The 19,048-nt window shown below is 39.7% G+C and overlaps 1 protein-coding gene across 1 annotated transcript; it reads right to left on the bottom strand.

Annotated features, from left to right (window-relative positions):
* Nucleotides 1-6,818: 6,818 nt before the first annotated feature.
* foxd3 (forkhead box D3) lies at nucleotides 6,819-8,619 on the bottom strand. Its single transcript, XM_077534469.1, has one exon. The coding sequence runs from the start codon at nucleotides 8,275-8,277 to the stop codon at nucleotides 7,108-7,110; it is 1,170 nt and encodes a 389-aa protein (XP_077390595.1). The 5' UTR covers nucleotides 8,278-8,619; the 3' UTR covers nucleotides 6,819-7,107.
* Between the last annotated feature and the right edge of the window lie 10,429 nt (nucleotides 8,620-19,048).

Raw genomic sequence — 19,048 nt, 5'->3', positions numbered from 1 at the left:
TGCTGCTTTGTTTTTTTATCTATACATGTGTGAAAACTCATGAAACTTTGCAAACACATCAGACTTGTCATGAACATGAATTTTTAGAGATTTATTGTGCAATTTGCAATAAATAGCGCCCTCTAGACATTTTTATGAAGTATTTCCGATTGTATGATTCTGCTAGATTTGTGAAAATTAGGACAGACCCCTATCAGCAGATTACCTACAAAAAAGTATTATGTAGCCATTTGCCAAACCAAAGAGGAAGTCCGCTATTTTGATTTTATTTTGGGAATTATACATCATTTTTGGCCTCTTTCATTAAACTTTGCACAAACAAGGCATGGAAAAAACTAACATTTTAAATGGTCCTTGTTCCATGTAACAGTACCCCAACGTGCCAGTACCCTGACGTGCAAGTAACCCAACGTTGTGCTCAATAGCGCCCTCTATGCATTTTTATGGAGCATTTCCAATTGTATGATTCAAGCGATACACAACTAAAGATGACTTGACCTAGATTTGTGAAAACTGGGAGGCATACCTATTAGCTTAAGACCTACAAAAAGTATTCTGTAGCCGTATGCTAAACCTAAAAGGAAGTCCGCCATTTTGAATTTATTTTGGGAATTGCACACCATCTTTGGCCTTTTGCACTCACAAAGCTTGTCAAAAACATTTTAGATGGTCCTTGTCCGATTTGACAGTACCCCAACGTGCCAGTACCCCGACGTGCAAGTACCCCAACGTGGCCCAGGTTGCGAGGGCCCTTTATAGCTGCTCGCAGCTCTAGTTATTATTATTATTATTATTATTATTATTATTATTATTATTATTATTATTATTATTATTATTATTATTATTATTATTAAACTAGACAGCAGCTTGTCATGAAAGATAACCAATTATAATCTGTACTAGTAATTATATTTATCACTAGTAGAAAATGCATATATCATGTCTAACCTGTAGTTTTTTGCTTGTCTATACTGTATACAGATGTGGTATTATGAAGGGCCCGATTTTACCCTCCCCTCTCAGTGTAAATCTGAGCCGACGGGCATGATCTCCTCTGTGACCTTTTCCTGTGTTGACACCAACGTCTTTGTTCCCAAGGTGTTGGGTGGACGTGTTCCTTGTGGTTCTGGCATCAATTATGTATAAATAATAATAACCTTGGACAACTGCTGATTTGCAATGACACTTTCATTACAAAGCGAGCAGCCAATAACTCACTGATAGCCATTAGTTATTAATGCCTGGCCACATCAGCTTTACTTTGTCATTTATTGCTTCATCTTGATGCCTTTTTAAATATTCAGTAACTGCTGTACCTACATTTACTGTCTGTGGCCTCCTCCCTGGAGAAAGCTATTGCTGTTGTGGTGTGGAAGATGACCTCCTAGGTATTATGGAGGAGTTTTCCAGTGGCAGTGCGTAGAGGTAGAAAACACCATGGTCATGCAACAAATTATGTTGGGAGAAATTATTCATTTGACCACAAACAATCCAACTTCCTGATATCCTTTAATGTTACTTTTTGATATCTGCTTTGCCACTCATTTCTATGTGAACCGAATGTTCAATGAAAATGTTGGCCTGATCCAATGTTTGTTTTTGCATCGGAATGATCTGAACTTAAACAAATTTACAAAACAATGAGCCATTATATCACAGTTGTCAAGCTCAAGGCTCCGGGTGCTAGATCCAGCCCACCATATTATTTTATGTGGCCCACATAAGCAAAAAAAAATAATGTACGTCAGTTTCCACGATCTTTGCTAAAATCTATACCAAAAAGTTTTGCAATATTTTTTTGTTACCCATTTTATAGTAACTTGAGCAATGATTAACAAATATCCTTAACTTCTGATTTCAAAACTAGTAATCTATCAATTTGTTGTGTATGTGTAATAATATAATGAGTAGGGATGTAACAATATCCAAACATCATGATACGATATTATCACAATATGAAGCTCACGATACGATAGCACGATATTGTGGGAGGTTGGCGATATTTAATATTTGTAAAAAAAAAAAAAGAAAAAAAAAAGAGATCTAAAAAAAGCACAATATTCTGCTTTTGTACATAATAGCAATTCATATAAACCACCTACAATCTCTAATCACAATATTGAGACGCTTATTTGTTAATGCACGCACACGTTGGAGTTCCTCCACATATTGACTCGGTTCACGTTCCCCTTCATCTGACCATTAGCACAGATTTTAAACATAGAAGGCCAAAACATCCCTAATGAAAATTTTATTTCACTATAAAAGTAGCCACCAGAGGGTGCTAGACTGCACAAATGGAAATCAACCTGGCTTTTTTAACAGATGTGTTGCTTTTAAATATCGTGAACATGACGACGGCGATATTGTGGCAGTTTTAATATCACGATATCACGATATTGCCCTTATCATTACATCCCTAATGATGAGACGATTAAACATTTTTTTTTTTCATGATCAGAACAGACATTTGAGGGAAGCCATAACTACAAAGTGTCCCGTGACAAAAATTTGTTTGACACACCTGTTCGATCCACCATATGATGCTGCTTGCCACCCCGAGCCTTGAGATACTTGAGATTTTGTTATTGATTGATACCAAGTAAATACTGGTGGCAATATCGCCAATACCGCCAAGTACTTTCAACAACTTTCTTGTTAGGTTCTTAAACATGCCATAATATCCTCAAGGGAAAGATACCAGGGCTGTTATTTAAATTTGCAATCTAGCGTAATAATCTTCATATTCTTGGTCCCTGTCACTCTTGCACACTCAAATAAAAGTCAGCCACTGAAGTTCCTCTAGTCTATTCACATTACATAAACGATACTTAGATGTTGGGCTACACTAATACCTAGCTTACTAGTAGTTGGAAAAGGCTCAAACGAAGCATAATATGACTCATTGTCATGTCATTCGCTGTGAAAAGAATTATTTGTTACTGCCAGTGCCGCCCACCACTGTCATTGGCAGGCCGGCACATGCGTGTGTGCTACAAAGGCATGAAAAAACAAAATTAATAGATATTATCAATAAATAAATGTCAAATATCGACACTAGCTCTATAGCATTGATCCGATACTGATACTCACGTTAGTATTGATTCTATCAATCTGCACAGCCCTATTGCCAACTCACAGTTGGTTTGATTTCTTGTCATTTCTTGTCAAATCTCACGTCAGTAGTTTTTAATTGTATTTTTTAGTATCCCACAATGGCTGATGTTGAAGGGTATGTCGTAAATTTCCTTATGAGATTCGTCTAGTCTGGGTTTATTGCAAAGCAAGAAGTGTACTGAGCTAAAATGTTATCTGAGACCACAAAAACAATCCCAAATGTAGATTAGAAATGATAAGTCTAATCAGTGTTTGTTGTTCCTTGTCTCCTCGCTACAATTACTGGTATTTCATTTTCCACTTACCATGGTGAGGGTCAGGGAAAGCTGAAGTCGATCCCAGTCAAGTGATTCGGGGTTTGAGCCTTGACTGATCACCTTCAATCCTCAAAATGACGCATGAAGACAACCGTTCATTCTCACATTCACGATAACATCCAAATGAGTGTTTTGGATTGTGAAGTGTGGAAATTTAAGGCCGCTTAGCATGAAGACTTTTGATTTTGAATGATATCAAGACCCTTCAGATCGCTCAAACAAAGATCAGATTGGTATCCGTTTGTCTGTGTTTCTCACACATTTCAAATTTCTTTTTAATCAGAGTCAGTGATTGTTTCACAGGAAGATAATTTATACATTCACCTCACTCAGACTATAATCTCTCAACACAATGTAAAGATATGTCCATTGAATTGTGTTTGCAAAAACTGATGGTAAGCTGTGCACTTTTTGTATCTTAGCGTTATTGACAACGCCCAACTTTCAATGAGTGCTTCCGCATATTGGTGAAAGCCTTATTACAGGAAGCCTTGCAGAAATATGGAATCAGAGGGACCTGTAGTCACCCGATTAGTTTTCAGACTGGATTTGGGTTTGAATTTCTCGCCCTCTGTATGTGGATGTAATGTCATGTCCACATCGTGTACATCAAGAAGGGCGTGTGCAGTTTCATTTTTCATTAACAGGTGGGAGTAGCGAATCAAAATTGAATTTTTTGTGTTCAGTCGCTTTACTATTGTGTTTGTGGAATATGAGCAAAATCAACAAAATCCACCCGTTTTTATCCATTTCAGAGGGTGGCCATTTTGCCACTTGATGTGGACTGAGAATCACATCACAGTTGCTCAGGACTCAGGCAACAACCAATCACGGCTCACCTGTTTTCTGAAGCAGGATTCCGATTGGTTGTTACCTGAGGCCCTTATTGTAAAGAAAAAAAATGTGATGACATCCCTTTTAAAGACTAATTTATTCATAGGTGTGAATGTGTATATGTATATATATATATATATGTATGTATATATATATATATATATATATATATATATATATATATATATATATATATATATATATATATATATATATATATATATATATATATATATACATGTATATATATATATATATATATATATATATATATATATATATATATGTACATACATATATTATATATTATATTATAATTTATCCCTATCCGCCATTTTGGTTGTTTACTTTCGCCTCTAACGCTTTCAGGTCGGAACTGGGAAAAACCAACTTGTGCAACATATTTCTGTATTTTGCATGCTTGTTTTTAACCTGCGGTGCTTTTTTTTCTAGATAATGATGATGATGATGATGATTATTAGAATTGTTTTAATTGCCATGGCTTGGCTCCATTGTTCGTGGAACCTTTTTTTTTTTTTTTTTTTGGTTGTTTGTTTCCTTCTGTTTTATCATCACCAGCGTCACGCGGAAACTTTGCACTTCTCAAAATCACCAATTTTCAGGAGAACCTCAAAAAGGCATATTTGTCCAACCATTAACATTACATAATCAAATAGGACAAGCCATTTTAATTTGGATTGACAAATAATTTGTAATAAAAATAAATAAATAATGAAAGTTGTTAAAAGAACAATAGGGCCTGTCGGCAGCCAGAACTGTGGGAATGACACTCAAGGCTTTTTTTTCTTTTTTTTTCTCCACCTGTGCACAGAGAAGCTGCATAGCTCAATAAGTCTATGTTTGCTTTTCAAATGAGCACGTCAATATAGTCAGCAATTTGTATTCTGGGCAGAAGTATAATTTTTTTAAATAGATTCATATGATGAAAAAACGCGCGTGTACGTGTGTGTGTTGTGTGCGTGGGTGACGCGTGTGCAGGATTATTTTGGTGAATATTGGGCTGATGGTCTCCCACCCACAAGCCCCTCCTCCATAAGAAGGTGTCTCGTTAAACATTTGGGGCCGTGAAGTGCAGTAACGCGAGTGTTGTTTCATTATCATACAAGTGCATCATTTCAAAGTGAAAGTGAAACGTCGCACATGAGTGAAAACCTACAACTGTAATTGCGGGTTTTGAATTTTACGAGGACGAATTTGGATCTCACACCTCCCATGACGAATTTTAGGCGATGAAACCATAGTGACAGACCAACCTGTTAAAGCGGTTGCGTTTTTTGTTTTTTTTTGTTTTTTAATAATAATAATAATAATAATAATTCTGCTTTACTCCTTTTATAAAATTCCCCCAAAATTTTAACAAAAAGTTTTATGTCATTGGTTCCGGAAATTAGGCCTATAATTTTTTTTTAGTTTTTATTTTATTTTTTTATTTTAAACAGTCAAACCAAGACCTATAAAATCTATGTTTTATGCTATAGCCTATAGTTTTCACTTGTTTAAACGATTACGACACTACGACTCATTTGATTATTTTTTATATTTGTATTCTCATGGTCTATATTTTTATCATTATCAGCGTTATTTATTTTTCTATTTCGATATTAATATTATAAAATGCCATGTGGACATTGGAGAAGGGTTTTGCATCATCGTCACCTTCTTCGGTTTCTTCACTGTGAACTGAAGCAGCGAGAGGCTCCTTTTCTCTTTCCCATGGGGATCGGATAAATATAGAGCGCACACAAGCGCGAGCTGGCGCCGCACACACACGCATACGCGCAGACGAACACACACACACCATTTGCTGTTTGTGTAAAAGTGATTAGCCAGACACAACTGCGAAACTGTTGAAACTGTGATCTGCGAGGAAGTCGAGCCACCGAATTGTAAAAGGACACAAGCAGTGATGTAATATTAAAAGGTCTCCATAGTCGCAGCTCAGTTCAAATAAAATAACTTCAATAACTTAGTCGAGTATACATGGTTGTTCTAATGTATATTTTTTTTATATCGACTTAAAGTATAGCGTCGTCCTTACAGAACTTTGCGTTTAGTTGCTTTTAAATTGCTATGTCGCAAGGTTTTCAATTTAATGTGTATATTGTGAAGGTTTGTATTGGGACTATATTTCTTCAGTTTCCGTTATTTGTAGTTTTATTATTTCTCTTTTGCACCTGTTTCTTAATTGTTCGGCAGATTTGAGGAGCAAAATAATAAAATGTATTTTTAACGTGCAGCGTTTTGGATTCGATTTCAAATGTCATCGTAATCATTTTGAAAAGTTTTTTTTTTTTTCGCCAACAATAAATTATGACGTCAAAAGTCGAAATAAAAATATTACATTATTTTTAACATGACCGTATTTTCATCATGGAATTTCCTCTGTGAATATGGAAAGATAATAATGAAAATACATAAACTGTATTCGAATTATTTATCTGATTTATTTACAAATAAATCCAGTGTACATCACAATATAGCTAAGTTGAATTACACATGGTTATTTTGTTCATAATAAACAGACTATTTCAGAGCTTTTTGTGTCTCATCGGAAAAAGAAGTCAAAATTGTCCACATCCTTCATCCAGTACAAAAAATGTAAACTAATATCACATATCTCTAATGGTAATCAAACAAAAAAAGACAGAAAAAGTCAAATTATTCATTAAAAAAAAATATTTACAAATATTACCTGTACAGAATTTCCGTTTTCTTTTTCCCCCCTCTGTGAACAGTCTTTAAGATATAGTTACACCTATTACACGTCCTCTGGAATAGTGTCTCAATATAAAAATATGTTTTGTAGTCAAGGTAAAAGTCACTGTGACGGCCATTTGGACACCGTGGCCGCCGTGCCTGCCGGTAAAACGTGTCCAGAAAGAATACTGGAAGGTACACTGAGGATGGGGGCGATGGCGGCGGAGGTCCGGGTCAGGGAGAGGGACTGAGCGCTCAGCAGGGCCGACTGAACGGTCACCGGAGGCCGCAGGAAGGCCTGCGCCGACCCCACCGTGGACGACGACGAGCTGGACACCCCGATAATGTTCTCTATGCTGAACGAGGGTCTGCTGGACGGCTCGGACTTGATCATGGACGCCGTGCTCAGACTGCTGAGCTGCAGTTGCAGGCCCGGGCTGAGCTGGGAGTTGAACGCTTTGCGGTTCAACTCGGCCGAGGACAGTAAAGGGACGCCCGGGGGCAGCATGGGCCCCACGGGAGGGATGTAGGGGTATTGCAAAGCCGCTGGGTGGGAATACGCGGCCGGGTGGATGCCGTAGTGCCGCCCATAGGGGCCACCGAGCCCGTAGGCGCCGAAACTTTGCATCATGAGAGCAGTCTGGTCCCTGAGCACGTCCGGTTGAACTCTTTTGAACCTTTTCCTCCTCCTGAGGAAGCTGCCGTTGTCGAACATGTCCTCCGAAGCCGGGTCCAGGGTCCAGTAGTTCCCCTTCCCAGGGTTACCGGGCTCCCGTGGGATCTTGACGAAGCAGTCGTTGAGCGACAAGTTGTGGCGGATGGAGTTTTGCCACGCCGGGAACTTCTCTCGGTAGTATGGGAAGCGGTTGCTGATGAACTCGCAGATGCCGCTGAGGGTGAGCTTCTTCTGCGGGCTCTGGAGGATGGACATGGTGATGAGCGCGATGTAAGAATACGGCGGCTTCACCAGACTGCTTTTGGGCTTCTGGAGTGGACCTCCCGGCGTGGCGCTCTGCTCGTCTCCCTTCCCGGCGCCGGTCTCGCCTTCGCCGGAACTCTCGCAGCACGGACTCCCGTCACCGGACCTCATCTCCTCTTTGTCCACCTCGATGTCGTCATCATCCCGGAGGTCGTGCAGGATGCCTCCCCCGGGACTGTCGCTGCAGTCGCTGTCCCGCTCCATGCACTCGTCGTCCCCCTCGCCCACCACGTCGATGTCCACGTCCTCGGCTGTGAGCACCGTCTGGCCGGACATGTCGCTGGCTCTTTCGCTGCCTCCAGACAGGGTCATCTCACGGCTTACTTACAGTTCTTTTCATAAAAAAAATAAAAAATAAGAAAGTCTTGGAGCCAAAACAAGCGCTGGTGTGATGAGTATAGTCAGATCAGCGCGCGCGCACACATCGAGCGAGCGTCTGTTGACTTTGTGCTGGCCCCTGTCAAGAGATCGGATGTCTCTCCAAAGACTTTCAAGAGGCAGGCGCAGAGAAACTTGTCCCACTCTGGTGTGCAAGTTGCGTGGAAATGGGCCGACTTGTGTCCCCCGTCGCTACTTACGTCCGCACGGAGACACACTTGGAGCACAAAGTCGAGATGTCACATGCTTTTAAAGGTCGCAGCTTTTAAAAGGGACTGATTACCCCACCACCAGCACCACCACCTCCACCAAACCCAGTATATGATGAGGGGCTGGCCACGTGGTTCGATGACGACATTACGCCCCCTCTCTCTTCCTGCCTGCAGCCTGCTGTTAAACCATGCAAACTGGAGTTGTTTCATGGATTTGTCAACAAAGGGACATCAGCAGTGCCGCTTTCCGCTGGTTCCTGTGTTCGCCCGTCATAGGCCATTTAACGACGCGTACGCCGATGGAGGAGACGGAAGAGGAGGATGAGAGAGAGCGAGAGAGAGAGAGAGAGAGAAAATTGGTCTGTGTGATTGAACGATCTGACGCGAACGAACACACACTTTGCGATTAACTTGAGCAAGTGTGACGAAAGCTGCAACATGCAATCGACCAAAGGTTGTATTATTATTATTATTATTATTATTATTATTATTATTATTATTATTATTATTATTATTATTATTGCTGCATGCGTAATTGAGTCTAGCATATTTTAACATCGGCAAATATTAGCGGTTTGCACCATATTGATGTTTTCTTTGTCTTTTTTTTTTTTTTTGCAGCCGAGCAGTAAATGCAAAACCTCAATTCAGGTCTATTTATTCCCGCAGGATTAACCGAGGGTGGGAAGAATATTGAGCAGCAGCAGCAGCAGTAATGAATGGAGAGAATAAGGAATTTCCTAGCTGTTAACGACTCCGATCATTGCATGTTTTTACATTTGAAAACATTTAGGAAATGCACCAGCGGGAGAATGCAAAGAGACATCATTCAGACACATGAAGGTGAGCTGCGTGAGAACATGGAGGCAAACAAAAAACAAAAAACGGACTTGAGCTTTACTGCAAAGCTTCAAAGCGACTAATATTTATTATTTAATGTACTGAATTGTCGCGTTTGACTCCGCATGTAAATGCGGTTAAAGCGTTTAATAGATTTGTATTGGAAACCGTTTTGTGGGTTAATGAAAATATCAATAATCAACATAAGTCAATTGACAGTAACAAAAGCGCGTATTGTAAATATGGAAAACGTGAAAATTACAGGACGGGACAAAAATGAAGATAAAAAAATATTCGCTTAATAATAATAATAATAATAATAATAATAATAATAATAATAATAATAATAATAATAATAATAATAATAAGTGTATTTTATGTATTATTATTATTATTATTGTGACTTTTATAAATTATGATAATAACCAATTTTTATATGTTTCGTTTTGGTTTTATTTTTTCTGTTTTGCTCTGAACCTGATTCTTAAATTGCTTTATACGTCTTATGACACCGCTTTCAGAGGATAAAATTGGGATTAATGAATGAATGAAACTCTATCATTATCATTAATAATGCTGGCTGGGGTCAGAGGAGAGAAACTGTGTCTTCTAATGAGACCTATCTGGTGTTAATCTTTGGCCGACCTGTGTGATCCGAGAGGCCGTCAATATACGAACTACTTAGTGGGAATAAGTGAACTCTTGAGCATGCAGGGCTCATTTAAATTAAAACATCTCAGTCACCTTTGTGCTTTATGATTTGACGATTAGGTCTATTGGAAGCATGCACTGCATGCGCATGACGAATCTTTGTTTCCGTATTTTTAACAGCCGTTTGGGATAACAAGATTCATTCACCCGCTCTGTTGTTCAGACAGGTGCAGGTGGACTTCTTTGTAAAAAATAAAATAAATAAATAAATGAATGAATAAAAAGAAATAAAAAACTCAGTTGCAGTGTAGTGTGAAAAGTGTCTATTTGCAGCACATGCAGGCGTCCTTCCTGTGATCAGTTGAAACCTCATAAATCCGCTTTATACCGCCGCGGTTTGTTAATGAAATGTAGGCCTACGTTTAAGCACATCATGCACGGCTTAGCACTTATAGCACGACCGAACCTTTTAGTAATCAGACTGTGTGTGCGGGTGCGTGAGTGTGCGTGTGTGTGCGCTGATGGAGGATAGGCGATAGAGAGGAAACGTCACGTGATCACTGCAGACTCTACGGCAAGGTCACCGAACTAATAATTGTGATCATAATAACGCAATGCTCTGTTGATTTCTGCAAGGGGAGTTCTCTCTCTCTCTCTCTCTCTCTCTCTCTCTCTCTCTCTCTCTCTCTCTCTCTCTCTCTCTCTCTCTCTCTCTCTCTCTCTTTCACGCGCGGTCTCTGAGCGGGGTTCAAAATTCAGGGTCATTTTCGAAAATATGCAGTGAGACACGCATGAAATAAATGTAATAAATCAACTTACCTTCGTGTTTTCACAATTTTCAATAAAGTCCTAATATTGTGTAATTATTTTTCAGACAAGTCCTTGAGTTCTGTGAAGTGCACAAATAAACTCCCTTGTTCAATAAAACATTACAGTGGTTTATTTGATGGAATGACGCCCTTTGCAAAGCAGCACTTTGACACGTTTGGACCTTTTCGTGTTAATGTATATTATTATTATTATTATTATTATTATTATTATAACCCACAGTGCAAACAATTGGGGGTTATACACATTATTATAAACAATTTTTCATGCATCTTGTTTTAAATTTGGATTTTTAAACATCATTTGATGAATAAATTAATTAAATTCTCTCATTTTTGATACGCATGAAACGTAGCCTACTATAGCTACATTTTGCTCCATTTGCCCACCAATTTTTAGAACACATTTATATCTACAAATTGTATTTTAGATATTGAATACGTATCCTCATTTTGAACAAAATATCCCCACAATAAAATATATTGAATGCTATTTTGATAGTAAATAATGATTGTTTTACACCCTTTCTGTCAAACAAATGATGGAGGTCATTAAAAAAAAAAAAAAAAAAAAAAACGTCCCTGTGTGCTCGCGCACGTATTGCGCAAGCGGGCGTTTTCATGCATCCATAGTTTTCATTGAATTATCATACTAATAAATCACCAATCGGAGAAGATTTCGTGAATTTTGCACACACATTTTGAGGTCGCTTTTGTCCAATGTCAGCAGGTAGCGGCGAGATGCATTCATGGGCCTTGAAGGATAGGCCTTTAAACGATTCTGACATCCTGTACGATTTGTCCGAACTGTGAAATATGAACATGTGCATTAAGCGATGAGGCTATTAATTTAAATTTAGAGAGCACGAAATTGATCACACATTATGCAGTGATAATAGAAAAAAATAGGTAGACGTATACGAAGGGAAGAAGAACAACAAAACGTTACTATCCAAAATGTGAACTCTTAGTAAAAACAACAGCTCCACTGTTGCCCGAATAAAGGAAGGAATAATCTGGAAGCTGCATTAAACACTTCAGGCACCTGTGGGAAAATGACACCTTCCACTAAATGCAGCAGATTAGCATGCCAATGCGCACTTGTTAAGTACTTGCAATGTCACCCAGTTTGTAGACTTTTTGTCATTCAGATAAAGCTGACACGCAGCGTGCTGTGGATGTGATTCCGGCTGTAAACAGTGCAAATTAGCTTTCTATTTAAGCACGGTGTCAAAACACATGCAGGCCGGTTTAACATGGAATCAACGAGTGAATAAAAGCGATAGTAGCTGCGTGCTAATTCTGCCAGGATGCCCGAAGTCTCACCAATCACAGTGAACTCGGGAGCATTTACTTCAATAAGATGAGAAATGAGAGAAACATGTAACATTGAGGGGGGGAAAATAATGTTCTTTAGGCCTACACATATATCAAAATAGCATTATTATTATTATTATTATTATTATTATTATTATTATTATTATTATTATTATTATTATTATTATTATTATTATTATTATTATTATTCATACAGGCAAATACAAAAATAACTAGATGAGAACTCCAACACACGTTTTGGCCTAAAATGGTTCAATATGTAAATAGTCACATTGCCTACCAATTTAGCATCATTTCCTTCAGGTCATGTGCACTAAACCCCCATTCACCGTGACCTCTGCACTCAATACCCTCTTGCCTATTGATGCATATATGTAACATGACACAAAATTACCATTTACATGCAACCCATTCTGCCAATAATAAATGTCAGGCACAAACTCTGCTCACCGCATCACTGGGACTCGTTACCTCTTTTTGAACCCAGTTAATTAAAGGAGGGTCAAATGAATATATATATAAAAAAATAGCATGACGTTTTGATTTGAATTGACAGAACTGTCTATGTTACGAACAAGCATTATGCATATTTAAATAGAGCTTTCTTGTCGATCAAATCTGTGCATTTTTGTGTTCAAATATGCTGATTTCATGACTGGTCATTCAAGAAAACACTTATTTTGTTTTTCACTGCTTCACTGATTGGCTTTCTGAAATGAGCCCTTGTGTTATCACAGCAGGAAAGTGCACATCCCACACACTAATCAAAATCATGATGCTGCCTGTTGAAATTAAGCATTGTACCTTTTAATTGTTAATTAAGGGTCAGGTGGACTCGTGAATAGACCCAGTGATCCCATTCAGGTGTTGTAATTTACTGCACATAGCGCTGATTTCCTCAAGTTCTTCCCATTGAACACTGATTGAAAAAAATTAAACAATAAGGATAGTGCTTGAGAAAACACTTGGACCACCTGTCGTAAAAAAATGAGAACGATATCTTCAGAAATCTTTTAAAAACTTGTATTTGAGAGACATATTCAGTATAGGAATCAAACATTTCCCACGAAAGTCACCTTTTTATATCTGTTATTATGATTCTCAGTCAGAAATTAATTAAGCACAACATTCAACCAAATGATACCACAATTTAACATATTAATCAACATGTCTTAATGTGCTTTACTGTTTGATTTTGTTTGAAAAATCACAAATGACAATAATGATTATATGTTAACATTAAAACTGTCCATTTGGTTAAGGAGCTTCTGCATGCTAGCTATTAAAGAAACATGAACTCATTTTGGTAATTACCCCTGCTGTTAATATGGGGCAGCTGTGGCATAAAATTTATATTGGGTGCTGGTCTATGACATTTTGTCAAACACTGTATATTTGGTCTCAAATGATCAACGCTAATTTTCTGATACAGTCAATGACGATTATACATAATTATCAATAAGCTGACCATTGATTTCAGTTTGGTTCAATTTTGCAGGTATTAGCATTTGCAAGTGGCTGCACGGATGAAATTGAAATAAAGTTGAGTGCCCTTACACCTGTGCTGGAAGTCCAAAGTCAGGCACACAAGCATCAATAATTTACATTCGCCCAAGATTGCTGTTTAAAAATGCAATCAATGGCTTTTATTCATGATCATGTGTATGTCTTCTAGGTATGGTCTTTGTCATTAAGCAATAATTCTCCTGTCCACACTCCCCCATTACTCCACCGCTTCACACTTTTACAAATGCCTCAGGGCCATAAATACTAATGAAATGTCTTTGCTTAATTTGATTTTGCTGGTACACTTGCAGTTATGACTGAACTTTCCCATGAGAGAGGCTGATTGAACACTTTCAAGTCCTTATGGAAGCAGAAAAACATTCCAAAGAGCCATGGAGATCATTTCCATAATTACCCCGATTGGCAGCCTAATGACCCTCCGTGACAATAAAAAGATCTCTTGTTAATTCCATTTCGGTGGCTGACATTCAAGAGATTCCCATCTTGCATGTTCCGAGAGTTCACAAGATAACAAGTGTACAATTTTTTCCCCTCTCCTTTCAGTCAGTGAGAAAGAGCAGCCCCATTCAGTGTTGGACCCCGTCACACTGCAGAGATGCAGCCCTGCTCTGCTGGAGGAGAAATCTGCTCCTGCTTGCACCGCCCGACCACCTTGGCCTAAAGTTGGATAATTTATCGTCTGAGGGGAGATTATAAAGATGGATCTTTGTGGCAATCAATTTTCGTGTTGCGTTTTGAATGGTGAGATAGAAATGAAGTGTGGAATAATTAAAAAGATCACAAGTCCCCCCTCGCATGAAATAATGAGAAGCTCTGGAGCTAGCAGGAAACATACCCCTACCCACCGTGAAAAAGGAAGAGTTTGGGGGGGGTCACTATCGCAACACACTGAGATGGCTTGAAGAATAAGGTGAAGCTGATTGTGAGAAGAAAATTGTGTGCAGGCGGTTTTAATAAGTTATACAGTTGTGCCATGTTAGAGTTGCCAACTTTCTCATCCCGAAATAAGGGACAGGTGCACGGCACGGTGTCATGGTGGTGTGAGCATGATGTGTGAAATCATTCTGATTAGATTCGAAATGCACAAAGTTTGTACATTCCCTTTAATCCTTACTGGAGGCCATCATTATGTAACCTCATACTAAACCTCAAAGAAACCACAATTAGTGTTTTTCTCTTAAAAAAAAAAAAAAAAAAGGTGAAAAAAACATAAAATGCAAAAGAGGAGCGTGACTCACCAAATTTATTTTTCCATGGATACTTGTTGTAACAGAACAGTATTTTCTTTCTTCCAGGTTTATCCATTCTCTCTTTCTAACCGACCAGACAACACTACACATTATTATTGTATAGTATAGTGAGGTTTGCTGTGTTAAGCGCTGATTGCGAAACTTGCCAGCAAGCTAAATTCTGGTAGTATTTGTTCACAAATAATTCGAGAATACATCTGGTATTGGTCCGTGTACTTTTCGGCCATTCATTTTTCCTTCTGAAGCACGGACACGGAAAACGGGAAACAAACCGATTTACGTTTTCTTTGTTTTGATTTATATGAACAAATAACGGGAAACGAGTCGTCTCCCGTTTTTGTTGAAATAAAAATGAAAATGAAAAACGGGAAACGAGCCTTATCCGATGTTCTATTATGTGTTTATTTAGCACAAATCGGGAAATGAAATGTGGCCGTAAACCGTTTTTCACAAGCTGGTTTCTCCTTGACCGGAAGCCGTTCATCTTTTGCCGCATGTCACAAGCTGCTGCTGCAGTGGAAGCTTGCTGCCCCCTAGTGTCTATTTCGAGGCCTCTGACAGACAATGACCTGAGAGCCACCTTCGGACATTTCTCTCCAAAAGTCCTCTTACAGGGCCAAATTCGCTACACAGATGTGTAGCGATTTCACTAGACGTCATGCCGTTATTTTTCATTTCCACTATCAAGTTGTGATAGCCATCTAAAGCCATGTTTGGAAGTCCCGAAGAATAGGCCCCAACAGGGACCTCAAAATAGACACTAGGGGGCAGCAAGCTGCTACTTCAGCAGCAGCAGTGACGCGCCGCAAAAGATGAACGGCTTCCGGGTCAAGGAGAAACCAGCTTGCGAAAAACGGTTTACGGCCACATTTCATTTCCCGATTTGTGCTAAATAAACACATAATAGAACATCGGGTAAGGCTCGTTTCCCGTTTTTCATTTTTAATTCAACAAAAACGGGAGACGACTCGTTTCCCGTTATTTGTTCATATACATCAAAACAAAAAACAGAAATCGGTTTGTTTCCCGTTTTCCGTGTCCTTGCTTCAGAAGGAAAAACGACTGGCCGAAAGGTACACGGACCGGTATTGCTCCCGCTGATACGTTCGCAGCAGACGTATTAAGATCTGCGTTTAGAGTGTAGGCGACATGAAGTTGTGACGAAACCAGGAAGTGCCTCTCTCTCGCTCTCTCTTTCTCTCTCTCTCTCTCTCTCTCTCTCTCTCTCTCTCTCTCTAGTTGCCTCTCTTACCTTGCAAGATCTCCACAAAACGTCACACCCAGCGACTCATCTTATTGGCTACGAGCAACTTCCTTGTCACTTGTCAACCTACGGAAGCAGCTGTGGTCCAAAAATGGCAAAGATGCCGTTTGCTGCATTTTGTGTCAGAATTGAGGATTATTTTACGGGACTTTTGAGGTCCCGTACGAGACATAACAATTTAGCCCAAAATACGCGGCATCCTGACTAAAACGGGACAGTTGGCAACTCGACTCACAGTGTTGGAAGATGTTGTCACAACGTGTATTGGCACTGTGCATACACAACGGTGAAATATTGTGTGATGCAAATTGGTAATTGAAAGCCTTTTTCAACATATTAAATATGTGTCTGAACATTGGTGTTGCAATACACATCTCAAGTGGAGGTTAAGTATCATGTTCCACTCTATTTCTGTGTGCTGTATATTCATGTCCTCCCACATGTTCTATGGTCCCATGAGAGTTTTTGCTTTGGGCTAAGGATATAAAAATGACAAAGTGATTAGCTGGTTGAAGGGTTCATTGAAGCACGTAGTTGCACGTGAATGTTTTGCTCTGCAGGAAAAGGGACAAATAGTGATGACACATGGTAAAAGGTTACACATAATTTCATTCTGCTGGTCACTTACTTGGTCAACTCAACATCATCGCACGGCAGTTGCAGAATGAGGAGGCAACTTCATTATTTAGTATGAACGGTGGAGTGGAATTGATTGTGGATTCATCATGCCTTGAAGAAATGAAGGCAAAAATGGAGTGCAATACTTATGGTAACCAGCAGTGACTCTGTTGATTTAGTGAAAACTACTAGTCCAAAGAATAGGCTCAAAGTATACCGAAAACCAAAAGTGACTGAAGTGGACCATTGCATTACCCAGCTGTCCTGAACATAGGAACTGTCATTTCAATCATTTTTTTTTTTTTTGAGAGTACAAACCACAATATGCATGAAGCTAAGATGGGAGAGGCCCAGTATTACATTTATCAACAAAAATGAACCAGTGTGAGAGTCTGCGGACATATAGAGATGGATACTGAGCAACAGTAGTAACTTGATTTCCTCAACCAGTCATAAAACGCAGAGCACAATTGTGGGGGGAAAAAAAAATCCCAAATAAAATTTCAGTTTTCAAACAAGGTCCTCAATACAGTGATACCTCAGCTCACGAACATAATTGGTTCCCAGAAAGTGTGTGTAAGGCGAAAAGTTTGTCTTCCGAAGATTTATTTCCCATAAGAAACCATTAAAATGAGAATAATCCGTTCCCAGGTCCCTGTAAAACATAATTTTCTACTAAATAAGCCTTAAAACTACACAAAAATATACCTTATTTTATGTATAATAAATGTGCTATTGTATTGTAATTAAAGAAATAAACTGTACTGTATAATAAAGTCGTTTTATTGACCTTTGTGATGGTAGTTCTTAAGGATGGTAGCAATGGTAGACTTACTTCATTCGCGAGCGTTTCACTGCGTAGAGTGTTTATGGAACGGTTGCCGCTCATTCGCGCTTTCGTGCTCACCGGAGCGGAGGAGGTGTGCCCCTTGGTGAACAAGGAAGTGGAGCACTTTAGCGAGTCAACAAAAAGTGAGCACCGCCAACTACTTTCACCTCTTTCCTGGGACTAAACTGCCGTGGCACCATTTTCTCCTTTTTTGCGGTACGTGATAGCACTTTCGCTTTTTTTTAGTGGCGAGAACTCCATTGAATACAATGCAAACGCGCCGCCGTCCCTTTAGGCTAAATGAGACTGTGCAACTTTAAAAGACAGATTGTAAACCATTAATTCATTCGCTGCCTTTGACAAGTATACTTGTCAATTGTATTTTTTAGAGCGGTGCTAAATGGGGGCGAATCTGAGCATGCTCCACTGTAAATATCAAACTTGGAAACAACTTTACTGATGACCAACCACCGGTAGATGACATCATTGCCCCATTTTATAGGAAATAAACACAGTTTCAGAGTCCATGGGAGAAATGGCTGTATTTTTGTCACGAAAGTGGGGTGTTGGTGGCAGGACCCAAATGCAGGAGGCAACCAATAAACAGGGCAAGGCAGGGATGCAGGTAAAAAAAAAAAGGGGATTTAATTAACAAAAACTATAAACAAGGTACTATGAAAAAATTAACAAGATCAAAAAACAAACACAAGGCATGACATGGCATGGAATACAGGGACAACAACAGGCACAACAGATACTATGACTCCACAAGAACCGAACGGAAAACAGGGGACTAAATACACACAGGCTAATGACAATGACTAGACACAGCTGGGTAAGACACAAGTGGCAGGGGAAGCTGATTGGTGGATACACTGGGAAGGGAAGAAACACTCAGGTGGACGTGGTTTGACATAACGGGACAAGGGAAGAAACAAGGAACACATGACAAACGACCAAAAGACAACAAAAACCCACCCCCACCAAACCAAAACATGACATAACCCCCCCCCTCAAGGGACGGCTCCCAGACGTCCAACATAAAAAGTCCAAAAACAAGGGCGGGCGGAAGGGGGCACGGAGGAGGGCACACGGCCCACCCATCCGTCCCAGACAAAAAGCAGTTCAGGAGGGCGTCCTCGACGCCCGACAAGAGAGTCCCAGCGGGACCAGTCAGGAGGGCGTCCTCGACGCCCGACAAGGAGCAGAGGTGGCGGCGGGGTGTTCGCCGCCAGATGAGGAGCAGGAGGCGGCCGCTGGCCGGGCACCGCCGGAACTGGTGCAGGCGATGGCGGCCGCTGGCCGGGCGCCGCCGGAACTGGTGCAGGCGGTGGCGGCCGCAATCCATG

The sequence above is a fragment of the Festucalex cinctus genome, chromosome 10, assembly GCF_051991245.1.
Source record: "Festucalex cinctus isolate MCC-2025b chromosome 10, RoL_Fcin_1.0, whole genome shotgun sequence".
NCBI lineage: Eukaryota > Metazoa > Chordata > Actinopteri > Syngnathiformes > Syngnathidae > Festucalex > Festucalex cinctus.
Note: the sequence above shows the minus strand (reverse complement) of the source record. Positions and strands in the feature narration are given on the sequence as shown.